Genomic DNA, 17,893 nt, shown 5'->3' on the forward strand with positions numbered 1-17,893 from the left:
CCTGTGCTATGCAGCTGCTTCCCACTAGCTATCTATTTTACATTTGGTAGTGTATATAAGTCTATGCCACTGTCTCACTTCGTCCCAGCTTACTCTTTTAACTTTTAAGAACCTCGCTCACACATTTATTCACTGTCTCCTGTGTGCCAGGTAGAATGCCAAGCAGTGGCGACACGAAGGTAAATCATGTAAATCAAGGTAAAACTGCCTTAGGGGAGAAACAGACGAGCAAACAGACCATTGTTACCCATGGGAAGTATGCTGGGGTTGTGGGATCAGAGACAAGGGGGTTACAGAAGGCTTCCTGGAGGTGGTGACATTTAAACTGAATCTTGTTGAAAGAATAGGTGAACCCAGGAAGAAGGTGTGGAAGGTGATCTGGGCAAAGGGAACAGTTTTGGTGACGTCACAGAGGCATGACGGAACATGGTACAGAAAGCACATCTTCCATCTTCATGTACGTTGGGAGCAAAATATAGGTGGAGACAGGAGATGAGGCTCACAGATAGGCAAGGACTCAACCCCCTGAGTATGAATTGTATTCTGAAAACTGTTGGGAGCCGTTGAAAGATTTTAAACCATATGACCAGATGCGTTTAAAGATATTTAAGATACAGTGGCCCTGTGGAGTATGAGTTGGTGGGAGACGGACTAGAGGCCAGAAAACCAGGTAGGAGACTGGTGAAGTGGCCTGAACTAGAACTGGATACGGATGTTTAGCAGATGGGCTCACTAGGACTTGGTGGAAAAGGGGTGAGGAAGAGAGGGAAGATTCTGTGGAGAGTTCTGGGTTTCTGCATCTGGTTGAATTTTGAATATCAGAGCTGTTTTTGATCACAAAAATTTACTTGCATGTACACTGTTGGTGCATTCCGGAAAAACAGTATTTCTAGTAATATTTTATAAATGGATCATGATCGTGATTCACTAGAGGAGTACTCAGTTTATAGCAGTGTGTTCACAGGCTCATGAAATAGTGGAGTGGCGAGTGCTCTTCGTGGAACTCCATGAAATATCAAAATAAGTACCAAAGTGTATGTCAGATTAAATAGTATTGTGTACTAGGTATTGTGGCAAGAGCTCAGACTTAGGAGCCTGAGTTTGAATCCAGGTCTGCCCAGTAGTAATAGCTCTGTGGTCTTGGATAAGGTACTTTAATTTCCCTAAACCTGGATCTCCTCATTGGAAATATAAGAAAATAGTATACTGACTATTGTCATCATTATCATCACAAGAGCTAATATTTATTCAGTGTTTAATAGCTGCCAGGTACCATTTAAAGTTCCTTACTTGGATCATCTCATTTAATCCTTAAAACAACCCTATGCAAGGAACTATTCTCAGCTTCATTTTGTAAATGAGAAACCGGAGGCACAGAATTTCAGGGACTTGCCCCAGGACACACAACTGGCAGGTGCACATGGAACTTTAAAGCAAGGCACTCTGAGTCCCTCTGTATTAGAGTAGTGTATGTTAAGTGCTTATCAAAGTTGTTGGCACCCTCAGGATACAGGAATGATTTTTAGTATAACTGAGTGTATTAATTAGTTGCGGTTCTCCAGAGAAATAGATCAATAGGATATGTATATGTAGAGAAAGAGATTTACTTTTTTTTAAATTCGTTTACATGATTGTGGATGCTTGGTGAGTCCAAAATCTGATGGAGGATGCTGGCAGGCTGGAGACTCAGGAAAGAGAATTTGAATCCAAAGGCATTGTGCTGGAGAAGTAGGAAGAGCTGATATTGCAGATGAAGTCTGAGGGCATCTGCTGGAGGAGTCCCTCTTGCTCAGGGGCTCACAGCCTTTGGTTCTCTTCGGGCCTTCACCTGATTGGCTGTGGCCCACCCACATTATGGAGGGCAATCTGCTTTATTCAAAAAGTCCACCAATTTAAATGTAAAGCTCATCCAAAAACACCCTTACAGAAACATCCAGAACAATGTTTGATCACATATCTGGCATCATGGCCCAGCCAAGTTGACACATAAAATTTACCATCACACTGAACAACAGCAGCCATCAAAAGTTTAAGAAGAAATGTATAGGGAAAAAATCTTAAAACTGAGAACATTATATCCATTATCCTAATTTTGTCAGGGAATCGGGAAGAGGTTACCAATATTCTATGATAGTGACAGAATTTCTTGACCTAGCTTATGGAACATGGGTCTCTGGTGTTCAGTATCTTGCAATATTAGAGTTGGAAAGAATCTACAGTTTCCTCTACAATAAGTCCCCTACATACGAACCTTCAAGTTGCAAACTTAAAGATTCGAACGTGTGTTCGCATGTCCAGTCATGTAAGTTCATGTGTCTGGCGTACATTGTCACATGTGTGCATCCTCTACAAGTGTTTGTGCTTCTGTGAGCTTTACTGTACAGTACTGTATAGGGTGCAGTATCTTTATTTGAAGCCCAGGATGTCCAGAAGCAAGCGTAAAAGCAGCGGTGATACAGCTGGTACAGTACTACCCAGACATCACTGGATCGTTTTTTTAAGAGGGTAGATAGAATTGAATCCAGCAAGGAACCAGAACCTGTGCCATCAGTGGCAGGAGTGAATGAAATTGCACCTTGCCCTCCGTGTCCTGTTGCTGAAGATCCTTCAGCTCTACCATCTCCCACCTCCTCTCCCTCCTCCAGTCAGTAACTCTTCTTGCCTGTTCACTCAGTGCCAGCCCCTGTATGCCAGCTGTTATACTGTACTACTGTACTTTTCAAGGTATTGTACTGTAAGATTAAAAATGTTTTCTTGGGCTTCCCTGGTGGCGCAGTGGTTGAGAGTCCGCCTGCCGATGCAGGGGACACGGGTTTGTGCCCTGGTCCGTGAAGATCCCAGATGCCGCGGAGTGGCTGGGCCCGTGAGCCATGGCCGCTGAGCCTGCGCATCCGGAGCCTGTGCTCCGCAACGGGAGAGGCCACAACAGTGAGAGGCCCGCGTACCGCAAAAAAAAAAAAAAAAAAAAAAGTTTTCTTTATTTTTTGTGTTTGTTTTTCATGTATTTGTGTGAAAAGTATTATAAACCTATTACAGTGCAGTACTGTATAGCTGATTGTGTTCGTTGGGCACCTAGGCTAACTTTGTTGGACTTAGGAACAAATTGGATTTCCAAACGCACTCTCGGCATGGAACTTGTTCGTATACAGGGGACTTACTGTATTTCAGCTTCCCTCTCAAGATATTAACACTGTCCGTGGTATGTCAGAAAGACAGCACTTGAATACCTCTAGGAGCAGGCTGCTCATGACCATGTAAAGCAGCCCCTACCACTTTTGGAAAACTTTAATGGTGGAAAATTTTTCCTTATAGTGAACAAAAAATATCTGCCTATAGTACCTTCCCTCGTCTTGCAAAGGTCCTTAGAGTGCATCTGTACTTTTTGCTGTATGAATCCTCTTCAGATATCTGAGGATGACAGCCACACTTCCTGGCATGGGGCGTGCATTCTTCTGTAGAGAGCTGTGCTCTTGGTACAGGCGTGGCCCTCCTAGTGCGCCTCTTCTAAATAGGAATTTTGTTTTTTTGTTAGAGCAGTATATTTTAAGTTTTTAATTCTTTAGAGTGAGTCAGTATATCAGATTTTTGAGAATTCAGGTGGTGATAGTAGTGAGGATGTTGAAGCGGAGGAAGGGGAAAAGATATTTACACTGACTGCCTTCTGTAGGTACACGTTTGTGTGTGTGTATATACATATATATGTTGTTTTGCATAGTAATTAAGCTAGTCCTTCCTATTATCCTATAAGGTAGATCTTGTTACCTGTACTTTTTATTTTTTTAATTATTTTATATATTTTTTTGCGGTACACGGGCCTCTCACTGTTGTGGCCTCTCCCGCTGCGGAGCACAGGCTCCGGACACGCAGGCTCAGCATCCATGGCTCACGGGCCCAGCCGCTCCGTGGCATGTGGGATCTTCCCAGACCAGGGCACGAACCCGCGTCCCCTGCGTCGGCAGGCGGACTCTCAACCACTGCGCCACCAGGGAAGCCCACCTGTACTTTTTAGATAAGGAAGACTGAGATGAGTCTAGTGATTTGATGAAGCCATCCCCTAGTGGAGGGACCAGGATTTGAAACCTTTTGGTGTGTCTTCAGAACTGACGCTTTTATGTCAGGCTGAGAATTGGGCGTGGCTGTGGTAAACTTGATTGATGAATGCAGAAGAGTTTTGTCTTTCGTACATCTTGATTTTCCATTAGACCCTCTCTCTTTCTGTGGGTAGCTAGAATAAGGAAATTGCTTCTGTGTTCATTACGTTTTTTATTTTACCTCTGACAGTTACTTGCTGGACAGAAGAAAAGCTCCCCCTTCTGGACATTTGAATACTATCAAACATTCTTTGATGTAGACACTTACCAGGTTTGTAAACCAGATTTACCTTTCTTTTGTCGTATAATGCAGACTTGTTCCTTCTATGGTTAAACAATCGAGCAACGTGAAAGGTTTTGTATACTGGATATGGTCTTCAAAGTAAAAGGTCAATTAGCATTTGAAAGTACTAAATGAAATAATAAAAAAAATACTAAATAAATAATAAAAGCTCTAATCACTGAGTTTCAGTTTTGCAGTGCAAACTTATTAAACTTTAAGAAAAAAAATCTTCAGTAGACTTAACTGCTGTGCTGTTTTGCAGGTCTTTGACAGAATAAAGGGGTCTCTTTTGCCAATACCAGGAAAAAACTTTGTGAGGTTGTATATCCGCAGCAACCCAGATCTCTACGGTATGTGTAGTGCTGTTTTGATTCTTTTCCATGTCCCAGCTAAGCCCAGGTGAGTGTGCGGGTTGCCTGGAAAGTCGGAGAAGCGCACTGTTGGTGGGGCATGTGGTGTTTTATTTGACTCTTCTGAGCTTTGGTAGCAACTGTTGGAAAGAATTTGGAGAAGATGCAATTGTATGTTCTATTAATGCGCTGATGACAAGTAATAGTATGTCCTTTGAAAGTCTTCAAATGACATTGCAAATTCAAGACAAATTAAGTCACTTGTGTAAGAGGAGATCGTTGATTTTAATTTTAGAGGATTTCATGGTGGGGGTGAATGTGGAGGAGCTTCTCTCATGCTTATTCATGATGTGCTGAGTTCCAGCTCTGCACAGGCTGGCTTCCCCTTGAAAGTCTGTAAGAGGATGGGCCAGGGGATAATGTCATTCCGACCTCCCTGCTATCCGAGAAGGGATCAGAGGTCCATCCAGTGATCCTGAAGGAAAGGGTTCCAATAACGGTGGCCCGTGTTTGAGGGGAGAAGAGAGCCGGCGGCTCTGAGTGCTTCTGTTTGCAGGTGCTGTATGAAAGACTTGGTGCGCACGGGCACACTTAATTCTTGCATCAACCTTTGGGTAGGTATTATTATCCCCGTTTTTCAAAAGAGGAAGCTGGTGCTCAGTGGGGTTCAGTAATATATATGCTCAATCCTAAACATTAAGTTTTAGAGTGATTATACTTGTTGATTATAAGAGGAAAAGGAATTCAGGAGAATCTATTGTGTGCCAATCACTGCATACACTCTTTAATCCTTTTCAACAAGGCTATGTATTAAGTACTCTTATCCCTGTTTTCCATGTGAGAAAACTAAAACTGGGATTTGAAACATCATGGATGAACTTGGAGGGTGTTAATGCTTAGTGAGATATGTCAGACAGAGAAAGACAAATGCTATATGGTGTCACTTATATGTGGAATCTAAACACTAAAACAAATTAGTGAATCTAACAAAAAAGATACAGACTCACAGATATAGAGAACAAACTAGTAGTCACCAGTGGGTAGAGGGAAGGGAGGAGGGTCAAGATAAGGGCTAGGGGATTAAGAGGTACAAACTAGTTAAGTATAAAATAAATAAGCTATAAGGATATACTATGCAGCACAGGGAATATAGCAAATATTTTATAATAACTATAAATGGAATGTAACCTTTAAAAATTGTGACTCACTGTGTTGTACACTTGAAACTTATGTAATATTGTAAATCAACTATACATCAGTTAAAAAGTAAAAGTAGGGAATTCCCTGGTGGTCCAGTGGTTAGGACTCTGAGCTTCCATTGCAGGGGCCACAGGTTCCATTCCTGGAACTAAGATCCCGCAAGTTACACAGCATGCCCCCCACCCCCCGCAAAAAAAAATGTAGAACTAGCTCCTAGTTCAGTTTTATGTAAAAGCCCCCATTTATTCTGTTAGACCGGTGTTTTTAAGCTACAGAACCTTTTCATCAAATGGCACGGATGTCCAATATTTAAAACCAGTCAAAGTGGAGCAGCTCTGATGGAGGTTGAGGAAAGTCTCCCTTCCACTCAGCTTCCTCCCTCAGGGACAGACACAGAAGTTCCATCCAGATGTCCATGGAATTGCTGGAGCTCCAGTGAGCGTAGTGTGAAAACCATTGCCTTGGCCCAGGCCTCTCAGCTAAAGGTTGCCAAGGTGGCATTTCTTTCTAGCTCTCATTCATCCTTACTTCTAGCCTGAGAACTTCTTGAGAAGCAGAGTCTGTGTCTGAGGAATCCACGTCGTCAGCACCTGGCAGAGGGCTTGGTGCAGAGTAGGTACTCAAACAGTTTTTGAGCACCTTATTTTGTGCTAGAGACTGAGGATTCAAAGATAAAGTCATGATCTCCATCCCCAAGGAGAAAGAAGAGAGGGACCCAGCGTTTGTTGAGCACCTAACAGGTGCCAAGCATGGAGTTCAGCACTCTTTTACTGTGTTACACTGTTTTATTTCCCACGCTCCAAGGTAGCCTTATCTTACAAAAGAGAAAAATTGAGGTTCGGGGAGGACAGCCTGCCCATAGTCACAGAGTTAGCAACAACAACAACAACAATAATAATAGCAAACACACATAGAAGGCTTGATATATGCCAGACACTGTTATTAGGGAACAACCTGTATTAACTCTTGTAATCCTCATAATAACCCCAACTTCATGAGGTAGGTACTATTATTATCCCCATTGTATAGATGAGGACACTGTGTGGCATAGAAGTCTAGCAACTGGCCTAAGATCACGCAGCTAGTAAGTGGCGGAGGATTCAAATCAGTACTGTAGCTCATAATCCATATTCTTCATCACTGTGTTCGGCTGTCTCTCGTGACAAGGCCAGGATACGAACCCAAAGCATCCTTCTTCCCACAACACTACTAATCTCACGAGCCCATAGACGTGGTTAAAAAAAGAAGGTACAATATCGGTAAAGTGTTTTCTAGCAGAGAGGGCTGGGCCTCGTGGGGTGGGTTGGAGGAAAGTGGTCAGGAACAAGATGGCAGAAGAGCCAGTCTGCAGAATCTGAGGGAAAGACTGATGAATTTGACTACATTTAAACTAAAATTTAAAATTTCTGGGCTTCCCTGGTAGTGCAGTGGTTAAGAATCTGCCTGCCGATGCAAGGGACACGGGTTTGAGCCCTGGCCCGGGAAGATCCCACATGCCGCGGAGCAGCTAAGCCCGTGCGCCACAGCTACTGAGCCTGAGCTCTAGAGCCCGCAAGCCACAACTACTGGGCCCACCTGCCACAACTACTGAAGCCTGCATGCCTAGAGCCCGTGCTCCGCAACAAGAGAAGCCACCGCAATGAGAAGCCCGCGCACCACATCGAAGAGTAGCCCCCGCTCACCGCAACTAGAGAAAGCCCGTGCATGGCAACGAAGATCTAACACAGCCAAAAACATAAATAAAAATTTCTACACCACAAAATAAACCATAAGCAAGGTAAAAAATAAATAAACCACAGACCAGAGATAATATTTCAATGCACATAACCCACAAAGGATGCAAAGCAAGTGTACATGTAGGATACCTACCGGTTATGAGAATAAAACCAAGTATAAGTTCTGGGGGAAAATGAGCAATTCACAGAAAAGGAAACCCAAATGGCCAATAAATATAGGAAAAGATAGTTATCCCTACCTGAAATAAAAAACAGGATATTATTTATGTCCATTATTTTAGGAAGCATACAGATTGGCTTGTCTTCATTCATTCGTTCAATTAATTCAACAAACACGGAACACTTACTCTTCTAGGCACTGGAGGTACAGTAGTAAATAACACACAAAAATCCCTGCCCTGAGGGAGTTTATAATCTAAGTTTAACAATAGACAAAGAAAATAGGTAAAATATCAATACATAGTGTGCTAGTGATAAATGCTAACGTGAACATTTAAAAGCAGAGAAGAAAGACAGTAAATGTTTGTGTAGGTGGGTGGATTTGAAATTTAAAAACTTTTTAAATTTATTGAGTAAATGCCTGAAGGAATTGGGGGCAATACATATAGATATCTCAGGGAAGAGCATTTGAAACAGCTCAGCACGTGCAAAGGCCCTGGGGCAGGAACTTGCCTCATGTGCTCAAAGAATAGTGAAGAGTCTAGTGTGACTGGGCCAGTGAACAAGGGTGTCTAGTGGCTGAGGTCAGAGGGACAGTGTGGAGGGGCATATCATGTAGGGTCTTGTAAGCAAGTGAAGACTTTGGCTTTTGCTTGAGTGAGATGCCATCGAAGGGTCTGAACAGAGGAATGACCTACTCTAAGTCAGCTTTTCATAAACATTGATACCAACTATTGCCAAGAATGTGGAGCAAGGGGAACTTTTGTATAATGTGGGTGGGTATGTAACTGGTGCCACAAATTGGAGCAGTTTGAAGATGCTCATACCCTACAACTTAGCAGCTCTACTCCTAGATAAATAGTCTTAGAGAAACTCGCATATATACAAGAAGGCATGTTGAAGAATATTATTATTCATTACCTCAGCATTGCTTGTAATAGCAAATATTTAGAAATGACCAAAATATTCATCGCAGGAGCATGCATCAGTAAATTATGGTGTGTTCATATACGGAATTTTGTAGGTTTTAGAAATGAATGTGATCTATAAGCATCAACATGGATACATCTCAGAACGATAGTCAATTTAAAAAAAAGCATGTTGTAGAAGGATATAAGTAGTATGACAGCTTTAAAAAGATTTGAAAAAGAGGCATGATGGGTATACCACTGTTTGTTTTATCATTTTTGGGCTTTTCTGTATGTTAGAAATATTTTATAACATAAAATGCACAATAAAAACTAAATTAATGCTCCCTCCCACCCCACCCCACCCCATAATTAGAGTAGGAATTTGGCAGGAACGAGGAAGAAAGAAGACAGAATGAAGCATTGTGGCAGGCCTGGTGGTTGTGTTTCTCTAGAGGCCAAGCAGGTGGTTGTGTTTCTCTAGAGGCCAAGCTTCCTGTGTGCCTGAGTGCACCAGAGGCAGCAACTGTGTCTGTCACACATCACTGTGTCCCCAGCACCAGCCCAGGGCCCAGAAGATAGTAAGTATTTAGTAAATAATGGCTGACAGGATCCGATAGTCTCTGCTTTCTAGTTATGGGTACTATAATATTTTGACCACTTGTGGTCGCATGCTTTGATGGTCTCAGCCCATCAACAGCACGTCAGTTTTGTTCATTTGTTCACTAAAGCTTTTGGGGATTTTTAAATTATTGTTGTTGGTTGTAGGGGTTTTTTTTTTTTTTTTTTTTTTTTTGGTTGTAGGGGTTTTTTGTTGTTGTTGTTAAATATTTTATGTGTTAGTCACTCAGAATAATACAGTGAACAGGATCTAATCCTTGGCTACATCAGGGCGCCTGCAGGCTAGTGAGTAAATGGCACTCCTTGGGAAGCTGATGTTGGTGGCTCTTTGGAGCCTCCCAGCCAAGTGCTTGCGCTCCCTTTCCCACCTTAAGGAAGCAACTTGACTTCGAAAAGCGCTCATGCGTTTCTGCTAGTCATCTCCCCCAACACAATAATTTTCTTAATTTTATATGTCAAGGTGCCTGCAGTTATCCCAAAAGATATTGCAGAATATTAGTGAAATTGAAATTCATAAAATTTATTAAAATCTCTAAATTTAAAAATTGTATTTGTTCTAATAGTCCTTTTTCTAGATGGGGAGAAACAAGGATGGTGTTCATGAAATCAAGCGAAATAATGAAAGGGATTTACAAAGCATGGTACACTCATCCACTTAGCGGAATTTTTTATAATCACTAAAAAAGAATTAGCTGATTTTTATGAATAGCTATAGTAGAATCTCCAGAACATAATAAGGTGGAAATACATATGCTTGTTAGCGTTTGTATAAAGCGCGTGCACACACACACACACACAAATATGCATTTGCTTATATGTGTATAGGAATCTCTGGCAGGATTCACCAGAAACTGGTTACAGTGGTGAGCTCTGTGGAAGCAAAATGCATAGCTAGGAAACAGAGAGGAAAGGAATTTTACTTTTCTCTATATTCCCTTTTTGTGCCTTTTGAACACTGAACTATGTGCATGTATTACTTTTTGATTAAAAAAAAAAGAAAAAAATAAAGACACACATACACGGTGATTTGTTAGATTAAATGGACCCTTTCCTAAAGTGTTCTGCTTGCCCTACTCTTCCATTTAGACAACAAAGGACCTGTCTGATTTAAAATATTTTTCTCTGGCATTAACATTTGGTACTTATGTAAAGGAAGTAACCTTTGCTTCCTGTATCCTGATGGTGAAGGTTTAACAAAATGTCCATAAATTTTTTTTGATGATCCTCCAATACAAGAAACTATAAGCAAATCAGTGTCTTTGTTCATGGAAGGTGTTTTGGTCTGTGCATTTCAATCCCCCTTGTCTTTAAGGCAGCTAATTACTGAGTTGCATGTTTGACCTTTTAAAAAAGAAAATCCCCACTAAACGAGTACTGATTCCATCTAAAATTCATTTTCCCTTCCCTTTAGATTCCATCTAAAATTCATATTCACCTCACATGAATAGGGTGAGGGAGATAAGAAATTATTTTGTGAGAGCCTAAAAGCTGGTTCTTCATTTTCTTGTCTGAATTTTCTGTTTTGCTTTGCAGGCCCCTTTTGGATATGTGCCACGTTGGTCTTTGCCATAGCAATTAGTGGGAATCTTTCCAACTTCTTAATCCATCTGGGAAGGAAGACATACCATTATGTGCCCGAATTCCGAAAAGGTTGGTGAATAGCTTGACTCATTTGAAATGCTGTTAGTTGGTAACCGTGAGTTCTTTCTACCCACTGAGCTCTTAGACCCCTGTCTGTAGGTCCTGAAGCCCTTTTTTTCTGTCTTTAAGGGCTCAAAATTAATCATCCGTCTATATAGATCCACATAGTCTTTTTATTTTCTATTGTGGTAAAATATATATAACCTACAATGTACCATTTTAACCATTTTTGAGTGTATGGTTCAGTGGCATTAAGTATATTCAATATTGTGAATCCATATACTCTTTTGGAATACTGGAAGGCAAGGCCCCATAGCAATCGGAATTTATCCAAAGAAAAATGTACAAAATAAGTAAAAAGCAGTGTGCGTGAAAGTCTCCACTGTAGCATTATTTGTATTATCCAAATGTTGGAAACAATAGGGGCATTGTTATTTAAGGCATGATGACTCAGCTAGCTGGGTCTGTAGCCATTAATTATGAAGCACTTAGAGCAACATGGAAAACTCATAATCCACACTTAGGCCGGGGGCTTCCCTGGTGGCACAGTGGTTGAGAGTCCGCCTGCCGATGCAGGGGACACGGGTTCGTGCCCCGGTCTGGGAAGATCCCACATGCCGCAGAGCGGCTGGGCCCGTGAGCCATGGCCGCTGAGCCTGCGTGTCCGGAGCCTGTGCTCCGCAACGGGAGAGACCACAACAGTGAGAGGCCCGTGTACCACACACAAAATAAAAAAACAAACTTAGGCCAGTGCTGTTAGCAGCTTTGTTAAAGAGAAGTTTACAAATGGTCAGGGCCCAGGAGGGAGAATGCAGAAGTGAACGTGTCCTAGTGATGGGCTTGTGGATGACGTGCTTAGTTTAAAACGTCCTTTCTTGTGGCAGTATTGGATAGCTGGGGGAAAAAAACCAAACAGCTTTGAGGGATTTGCAGATGTCAGCCACCCAGGTTGGAGGTGTTTGGCTCTGCAGGAGATTGACCTGTGCCACTTTCTCCATTCTCTCCTTCCCTCCCTCCGTCCCTTCTGGCCTGCTCTCCTGTTGAAAGGCTGTATAAGAGCATGGGCTCGGGAACCAGGCCATCGGCTTCAGGCTCCAGCTCCACCATTCACTAGCTTCTACCTTGCTGGGCAAATGATTTCATCTCTCTTGGCCTCAGATTCCTTATCAGTGAAATGGGAATAAGAATACCTATATTATAGCGCTATTGTAAGAATAAAGAAGTGATGTATGTAAAGAGGTTAGAATAGTGCCTTGTACAAAAAGAGTTCAGTAAAATTAACTATTGCTATATATGTATGTACACATATCTGTGTGTCTGTAGAGAAATGTATTTACCTGTGTGTGTTCATGTCGCCTTCCTTTCGTCCCCTCTACCCTCGATGCCCATTTTCCCTTCTTCTCTCCTCCATTATGGAGTCAGACCTGGATTCAGTCCCAACTCCATTTGTCAAGTAACCTTGGTTTAAGTTTAACTCAATAAATGTTATCCATGAACTATCAATATGCCTTCAAGTAGCTCAGTGGTTAAGTAAAGAAAAACAGGTAAATGGATATTGCTGTAACAAATGGTGTGTGTTAATTTCTATATCAGGAGTCTGGAGAGGTATATTGACAGAGAAGAGGAGTGAATCACCCTGCCTGAGGGTGTGGAAGCTGTGGGGGGAGCGGGGAGGGCAGGGGTCAGGGGTCCTTGTCTGTTCTTATCCTGTTTGGCCGGGCATCCCAGTGGGAGTCATGGGATGTATGTGCCAGTAAGATAGTCATTGACTCGATCAATAAATATTTTTCCATTTTATCTAAAGATTATAAGTCACACATCCAAGGTCATGTCCCGCTTCTACCACTTATTAATTATTTGACCCTAACCAAACCACTTAGCTCTCTGATCCTGTTTCCTCATCTCTAAAATAAAGATATAGATTATATGAAATAATGTGTTTATATACAAGTTAACAATATAAAAAGCTTATTCTTGATTGGGCATTTATTATTTATCAATCAGTGTTCTAAATATACGTGTTTTTACTCATTGAATTCTCCTAATAATCTTATGAGGTGGTGTACTATTATTATTCCCATTTTACAGATGGGAGGCAGGAAGGTTAAGTAACTCACGACCCAGGTCTACTCAGCTGTAAGTGGCAGAGCTATGATGAGAGTCTGCGTATACAGTCTGTAGCTCTGACTGTTGAACAACGTTACCTCTCAGTAAAGCACTCAGTGTAATGCCTGACACCCAGTGGACAGCTGTAGTCACTGTAGCAATTCCCTTCCCCTCCCGTTAGTTATTCAAGAAAAAGGCAGTATATCAGCAGAATTACATTTGGCTTAATGCTGGAGTTCCCCGTGTGAAAAAAACTGCTCTGGGAGCTGAAAATGTTTTAGACAATCACATATCTTACCCAGAGTCTGACTGTAGTTGCTAGGACTGCCTTTGTTCTTGCCAAGAGCGTTCAGTGGATTACCTGGTGACTTTCATCTGGGAAGGGCTGGTGTGGCGGACTGAGCCGTTTATGATCCTCCACTCCGGAAGAGGGAGGACGAATCCTCTAGGGCGTGCTGCTAGAGGAGGGGGAGGGAGGGACAGTAAGTAATACACTGAGCATTGCTCCTCTGAGGAGCCGCTAAGTAGCATTTCCACCACAGAGACCGAATTATTTAAAGAAGAAAGTGGAACTGGAGACTATTCCAAGCAATTCATCGGTGAGCTGGAACTCCCTATTTCAGAGGCAGAAGGAGCTCTAAGTAGCACGTAAAACAAGTTAATCTGAACCCAGGTCATTTTCGTAAATTTGCTAAAGAAATCAGTGTCAGCTCTTGTTATATTAGGAAGGAAGATGTGTTCTTCCAAGGGGATAGTTGACTTGTATTTGATTGAAATGTTCTGTGTATTTAAACACTTGCAGTGCGGCCCTCGGAAGTATTTCAGTTGCATGATTCAGTTGTTTAATACTATTAGTTGTTAGTAATTAAGTGAATTATAGAAACCATAGGAAAGACTACTGGTCATCACCACAAACACAAATGCTAAAGGGGCATGGGTTCAGCACATTTATAGAGCACCTACTGCTTGTTGGGTACCGTGCCAGGCCCAGGGGTTGAGACCAGTAAGACACGATCCCCTGGTCCAGTGAGGCAGGTGGACACTCCTGCAGGAAGGAAGTCCAGCAGGTACCGGAAGTGCTGTGACAGTGCATTAAAGGCATGGTGCAATGAAAACTTGTGTCCTCTCACCCTCAGTGTCCATCGCAGCCACAATCATCTATGCCTACGCCTGGCTGGTTCCTCTTGCACTCTGGGGTTTCCTTGTGTGGAGAAACAGTAAAGTTATGAACATCGTTTCCTATTCATTTCTGGAGATTGTGTGCGTCTACGGATATTCACTCTTCATTTATATCCCCACAGCGGTAAGTACCACACTGATTCTGAGTGAGGCCCTGTTCTTAGCGGAAAATTCAACCAGCATCATTATTTCTAGCCTAACACTGATGTGCATCTGAAAAATACCCCTTGAATTTAGAAGTTTAGTGGGAATGGAGGCCGGGGAGCCAAGTGCTTTCCCTGGATCTTGAGCCCTTTGTTAGGAAAGCGCTCCCCTCAGTCTGCACGCTGGTGGCGTTTCTCTGGGCTGTTCTGGGAAACCCAAGCGGCAGTGAAGGCCCAGCTGCTGACAGGCTCCTGGGCCTTTATGAACACGTGTGCCTGGAACGAACAAATGCCTCGCTGAATGCCTCCCCCAAGCCCTCCCCGCCCTCCTTTTCTTTCAGATACTGTGGATCATCCCCCAGAAAGTGGTCCGCTGGATTCTAGTTACGATTGCCCTGGGCATCTCAGGCTCTGTCTTGGCAATGACATTTTGGCCAGCAGTTCGTGAGGACAACCGACGCATCGCATTGGCCACAATTGTGACGATTGTGTTGCTTCACATGCTGCTTTCTGTGGGCTGCCTGGTATGGTCTCATTCCGATGCTCTTCCGGTGCGCTTTCGATGCAAATGCTAAGACCTCAAACTGTTAGGCACCACGGTTCTTTAAAAATTGGCTCCATGAAATAAATATCGTTTTAAATAGACTGTCCTAGATGAGAAATAATAGTCATGAGAATTTGATTATAATCTCTGACTTCACCTAACTTCTGAAGTTTGGTTGAGATTTGGTGTCTGGCCAGAGGAAGTAGGGGTGGATGAGTGTCTACATATAGAGCTGGGGAGCGGAGGGTCCGGGGGGCGGGGGTTCCACCTCTGGATGCTTTTACTGGTTTTCTGCACAGACTCAGAAAGAGTTTTGAAATTCAGCATTTCATAGGTAGAAAGCTCGAGAATGAAGTCAAAATAGGAAAAAGTTATCTTTAAGATGAACAACATGTAAAACAATGTTTGAATTAATGTGTTTAGGTATCTTTTTAGGGAAACCATGTGCTTTTGAGTCAGACAGGCCCAGATTGAAGACCAGCTGTGTCACTCACTGGCTGTATGAGCTTGGGCAGGGAACCTAACTTCTCTGAATCTGAATTTCTTAATCTGCAACGTGGGTATAATAGTTCTTGTCACAGAGGGTTGTTCTGAGGATAAAATAAAATAATACATATAAAGCACTTAACATGGAATTTGTCCCATGAATACCCATAAATTAGATCCCTTTCCTTTGATCCTAAGGAGACATGTTCTTTGTAATTTCTGTACACACTGTGTGTAAAACTTGCTGCCCAGGGCCTTTACAAGGACTGGTATAGGTTTTTTAAAAATTCCAAATCCAAGAATGTTAAGGTCATGGCTGCCCACAGGAAGATGTTCACATAGCACATGGCCAGACCCTTGGTCAGGCTTTGCAGGAGTAAAGATTTCTTTGGCACTGTTTGATCTTGAATATTTTCTGTAGACAACCATGGTCTCATTAAGTGCTTGAATAAGATCCCAATACTTTATCATTGAACAAGTCTCATAAAAAGTGCCAAGTTCTTGGTTGACATGCATTTTACATATGCCTAAACTTTAACCCCTTGAGACAGCAGAGTGACACTGTTAATGTCTGGCACTTGGCATCTCTGGGCTGATGCCTAGAAATGCTGCTGTGACCTTCCTGTGACCCTCCTGTCTGCTGAGGAAGAATGTGCTTTGCACTGTGACTAACTCTCTCGCTGTAATGCCTCTCACTGGTGTCTTCCCATCTCTCTTTTGAATTTTGAGTGTGTGTGTGTGTGTGTGTGTGTGTGTGTTATGTACCTTGTTAAGAAGTTGGTGAGGGGAAGGAGGCAGGAGAAAGGCATCGCCGTGTTCTGTTGTGTAAAGAGTAGAGAGGCGCAAGGCAGATGGGGCTATGGAGCAGGGAGGTGTTGTTGTTATTAACACGTTTAATTTGGTACCTGTGGCCAGGACCTTTTACCTCCTATGCCTACTCCTCCCTTTTGGGGTAAATGACACTGAAGTTAGGGTTTACCTGCCCATCTTGCTACTCAGGAACTTTCTAAAAGAGAGCATCATAATGAAGTAGAAAGAGCACCCAATGCTGCTTAGCATTGAGAGCCTAGGCTCTCAGAACTCAGAACCTGGGTTTCCTCATCTGTCAGGGAGATTCATATTTCATGGGCTTTTGTGAGACTCAGTGAAAATGGCTGTGAAAGCGCTTCATATGCTGTGATAGTTCCTTCAGATGTAAAGAAGTTATTAAACGAGCCCTGTGTCATCAGAAACTGCCAGGGCCACTCTGCTGCTTGTTCCTCCGAGTGCCCCAGTAAGAGCGGTCCCAGGCCACAACTCTAGGGACAGTGCCCTTTCATTGGTGCCCCTCCCTGGCATCTTCCCATCTCTCTCCTGAACTTCTTACACACGCACACACGGTTGAGAAGTTGGAGGAGAGAAGGAGGCAGGAGAAAAGACATTGCCCTGTTCAGTTTTAAGGGACTCAGGGGAGCGGGGCAGATTGGATGGTGGAGCAGGCAGCTAATTGCAGGTGTAGGACCGCTTCTTGGACAGGAGGCACAGTTTTCTTTCCTCGAGGAAGGGAACCATTTGTTTAGCCAGGGGCCCACTGGGTCTGGGGTTTTGTTGTCTCAACTCCATCACTACCTGCTTTTTTGCTTATTAGTTCAGCCCTCTGGACCCCCACCTCCTCACTTAGAAAAAGAAGTAAAAGATGTTACCACAAGGATGAATGATATGTACAATTACTATCACTGCAAAGGCAGGGAGAGGAAATGACAGGGGAGTTACTTGAGCTGAGGGGCACTGGCTGAACCAGACAGCTTGGCCTTCTCACTGTCCCCTGGGGAACACGAATTGGTGTTTTCACCTTAGTGCAGTGAAGCATATGACAGCCCAGCACCTGCTGTGGGTCCCTTGGTGCTTGTACTTGTACACGATCTCTAAGTTGGTCCTGGAACACACCTGGCAGGGAGACTAAGGAGGCACTAGAGGTTGCATCCTTGGCTGGTATGTTTGGAGATGCACAAACCTATGTTTGAGGTGGTACTGCGCCGAGTAGAGGGTCTGTGCCCTAGTGTTTGTGGAATTAATTATTTTTATTTTCGTGGATTATTTTTTCCAATCCTTTCATTTAACAGATAAGACTTGTGCAAAGTCATAGTGCGAGTTCCTAGCAGAGCCAGGTTTAGAAGCTGGGCTTCCTGGCTTATTCCATCTGGTGAGGGTTTCCTCCAGGAACCTGGAAGATAGTCGTTGTTCTTGCATCCTGGGGGCGTCTTGGCTCAGTGCACACGCAAGATAACTGGAGGGGCCCAACGCTAGTAGCACGGCCCCTGCCCCTGCTCGGGTTAGGGACCATTCTTCTCCTTCCTCGGAAAACAGCTGCTGGAAGGGGCCTTGGGGAGGAAGGCTTTTAAAACTACTAGAATTGCCCAGGGGATGTGGCAAACTAGAGGGAGTCTGCAGCTAGGAACTTTTTGAA

At 43.1% G+C, this 17,893-nt stretch overlaps 1 protein-coding gene across 2 annotated transcripts in view; it reads left to right on the forward strand.

The window, feature by feature from the left end:
- Window positions 1-17,893, forward strand: part of YIPF1 (Yip1 domain family member 1) — a 35,126-nt gene that overhangs the window by 5,574 nt on the left and 11,659 nt on the right. For both annotated transcript variants that reach the window (XM_030870201.3, XM_030870202.3), the window contains 5 exons: window positions 4,282-4,362; window positions 4,637-4,724; window positions 10,882-10,998; window positions 14,232-14,398; window positions 14,759-14,941. In XM_030870201.3, the coding sequence (XP_030726061.1) occupies window positions 4,282-4,362; window positions 4,637-4,724; window positions 10,882-10,998; window positions 14,232-14,398; window positions 14,759-14,941 (636 nt within the window). The remainder of the gene's footprint in view (window positions 1-4,281; window positions 4,363-4,636; window positions 4,725-10,881; window positions 10,999-14,231; window positions 14,399-14,758; window positions 14,942-17,893) is intronic.

Source organism: Globicephala melas, chromosome 1, assembly GCF_963455315.2.
Source record: "Globicephala melas chromosome 1, mGloMel1.2, whole genome shotgun sequence".
Classification (NCBI taxonomy): Eukaryota; Metazoa; Chordata; class Mammalia; order Artiodactyla; family Delphinidae; genus Globicephala; species Globicephala melas.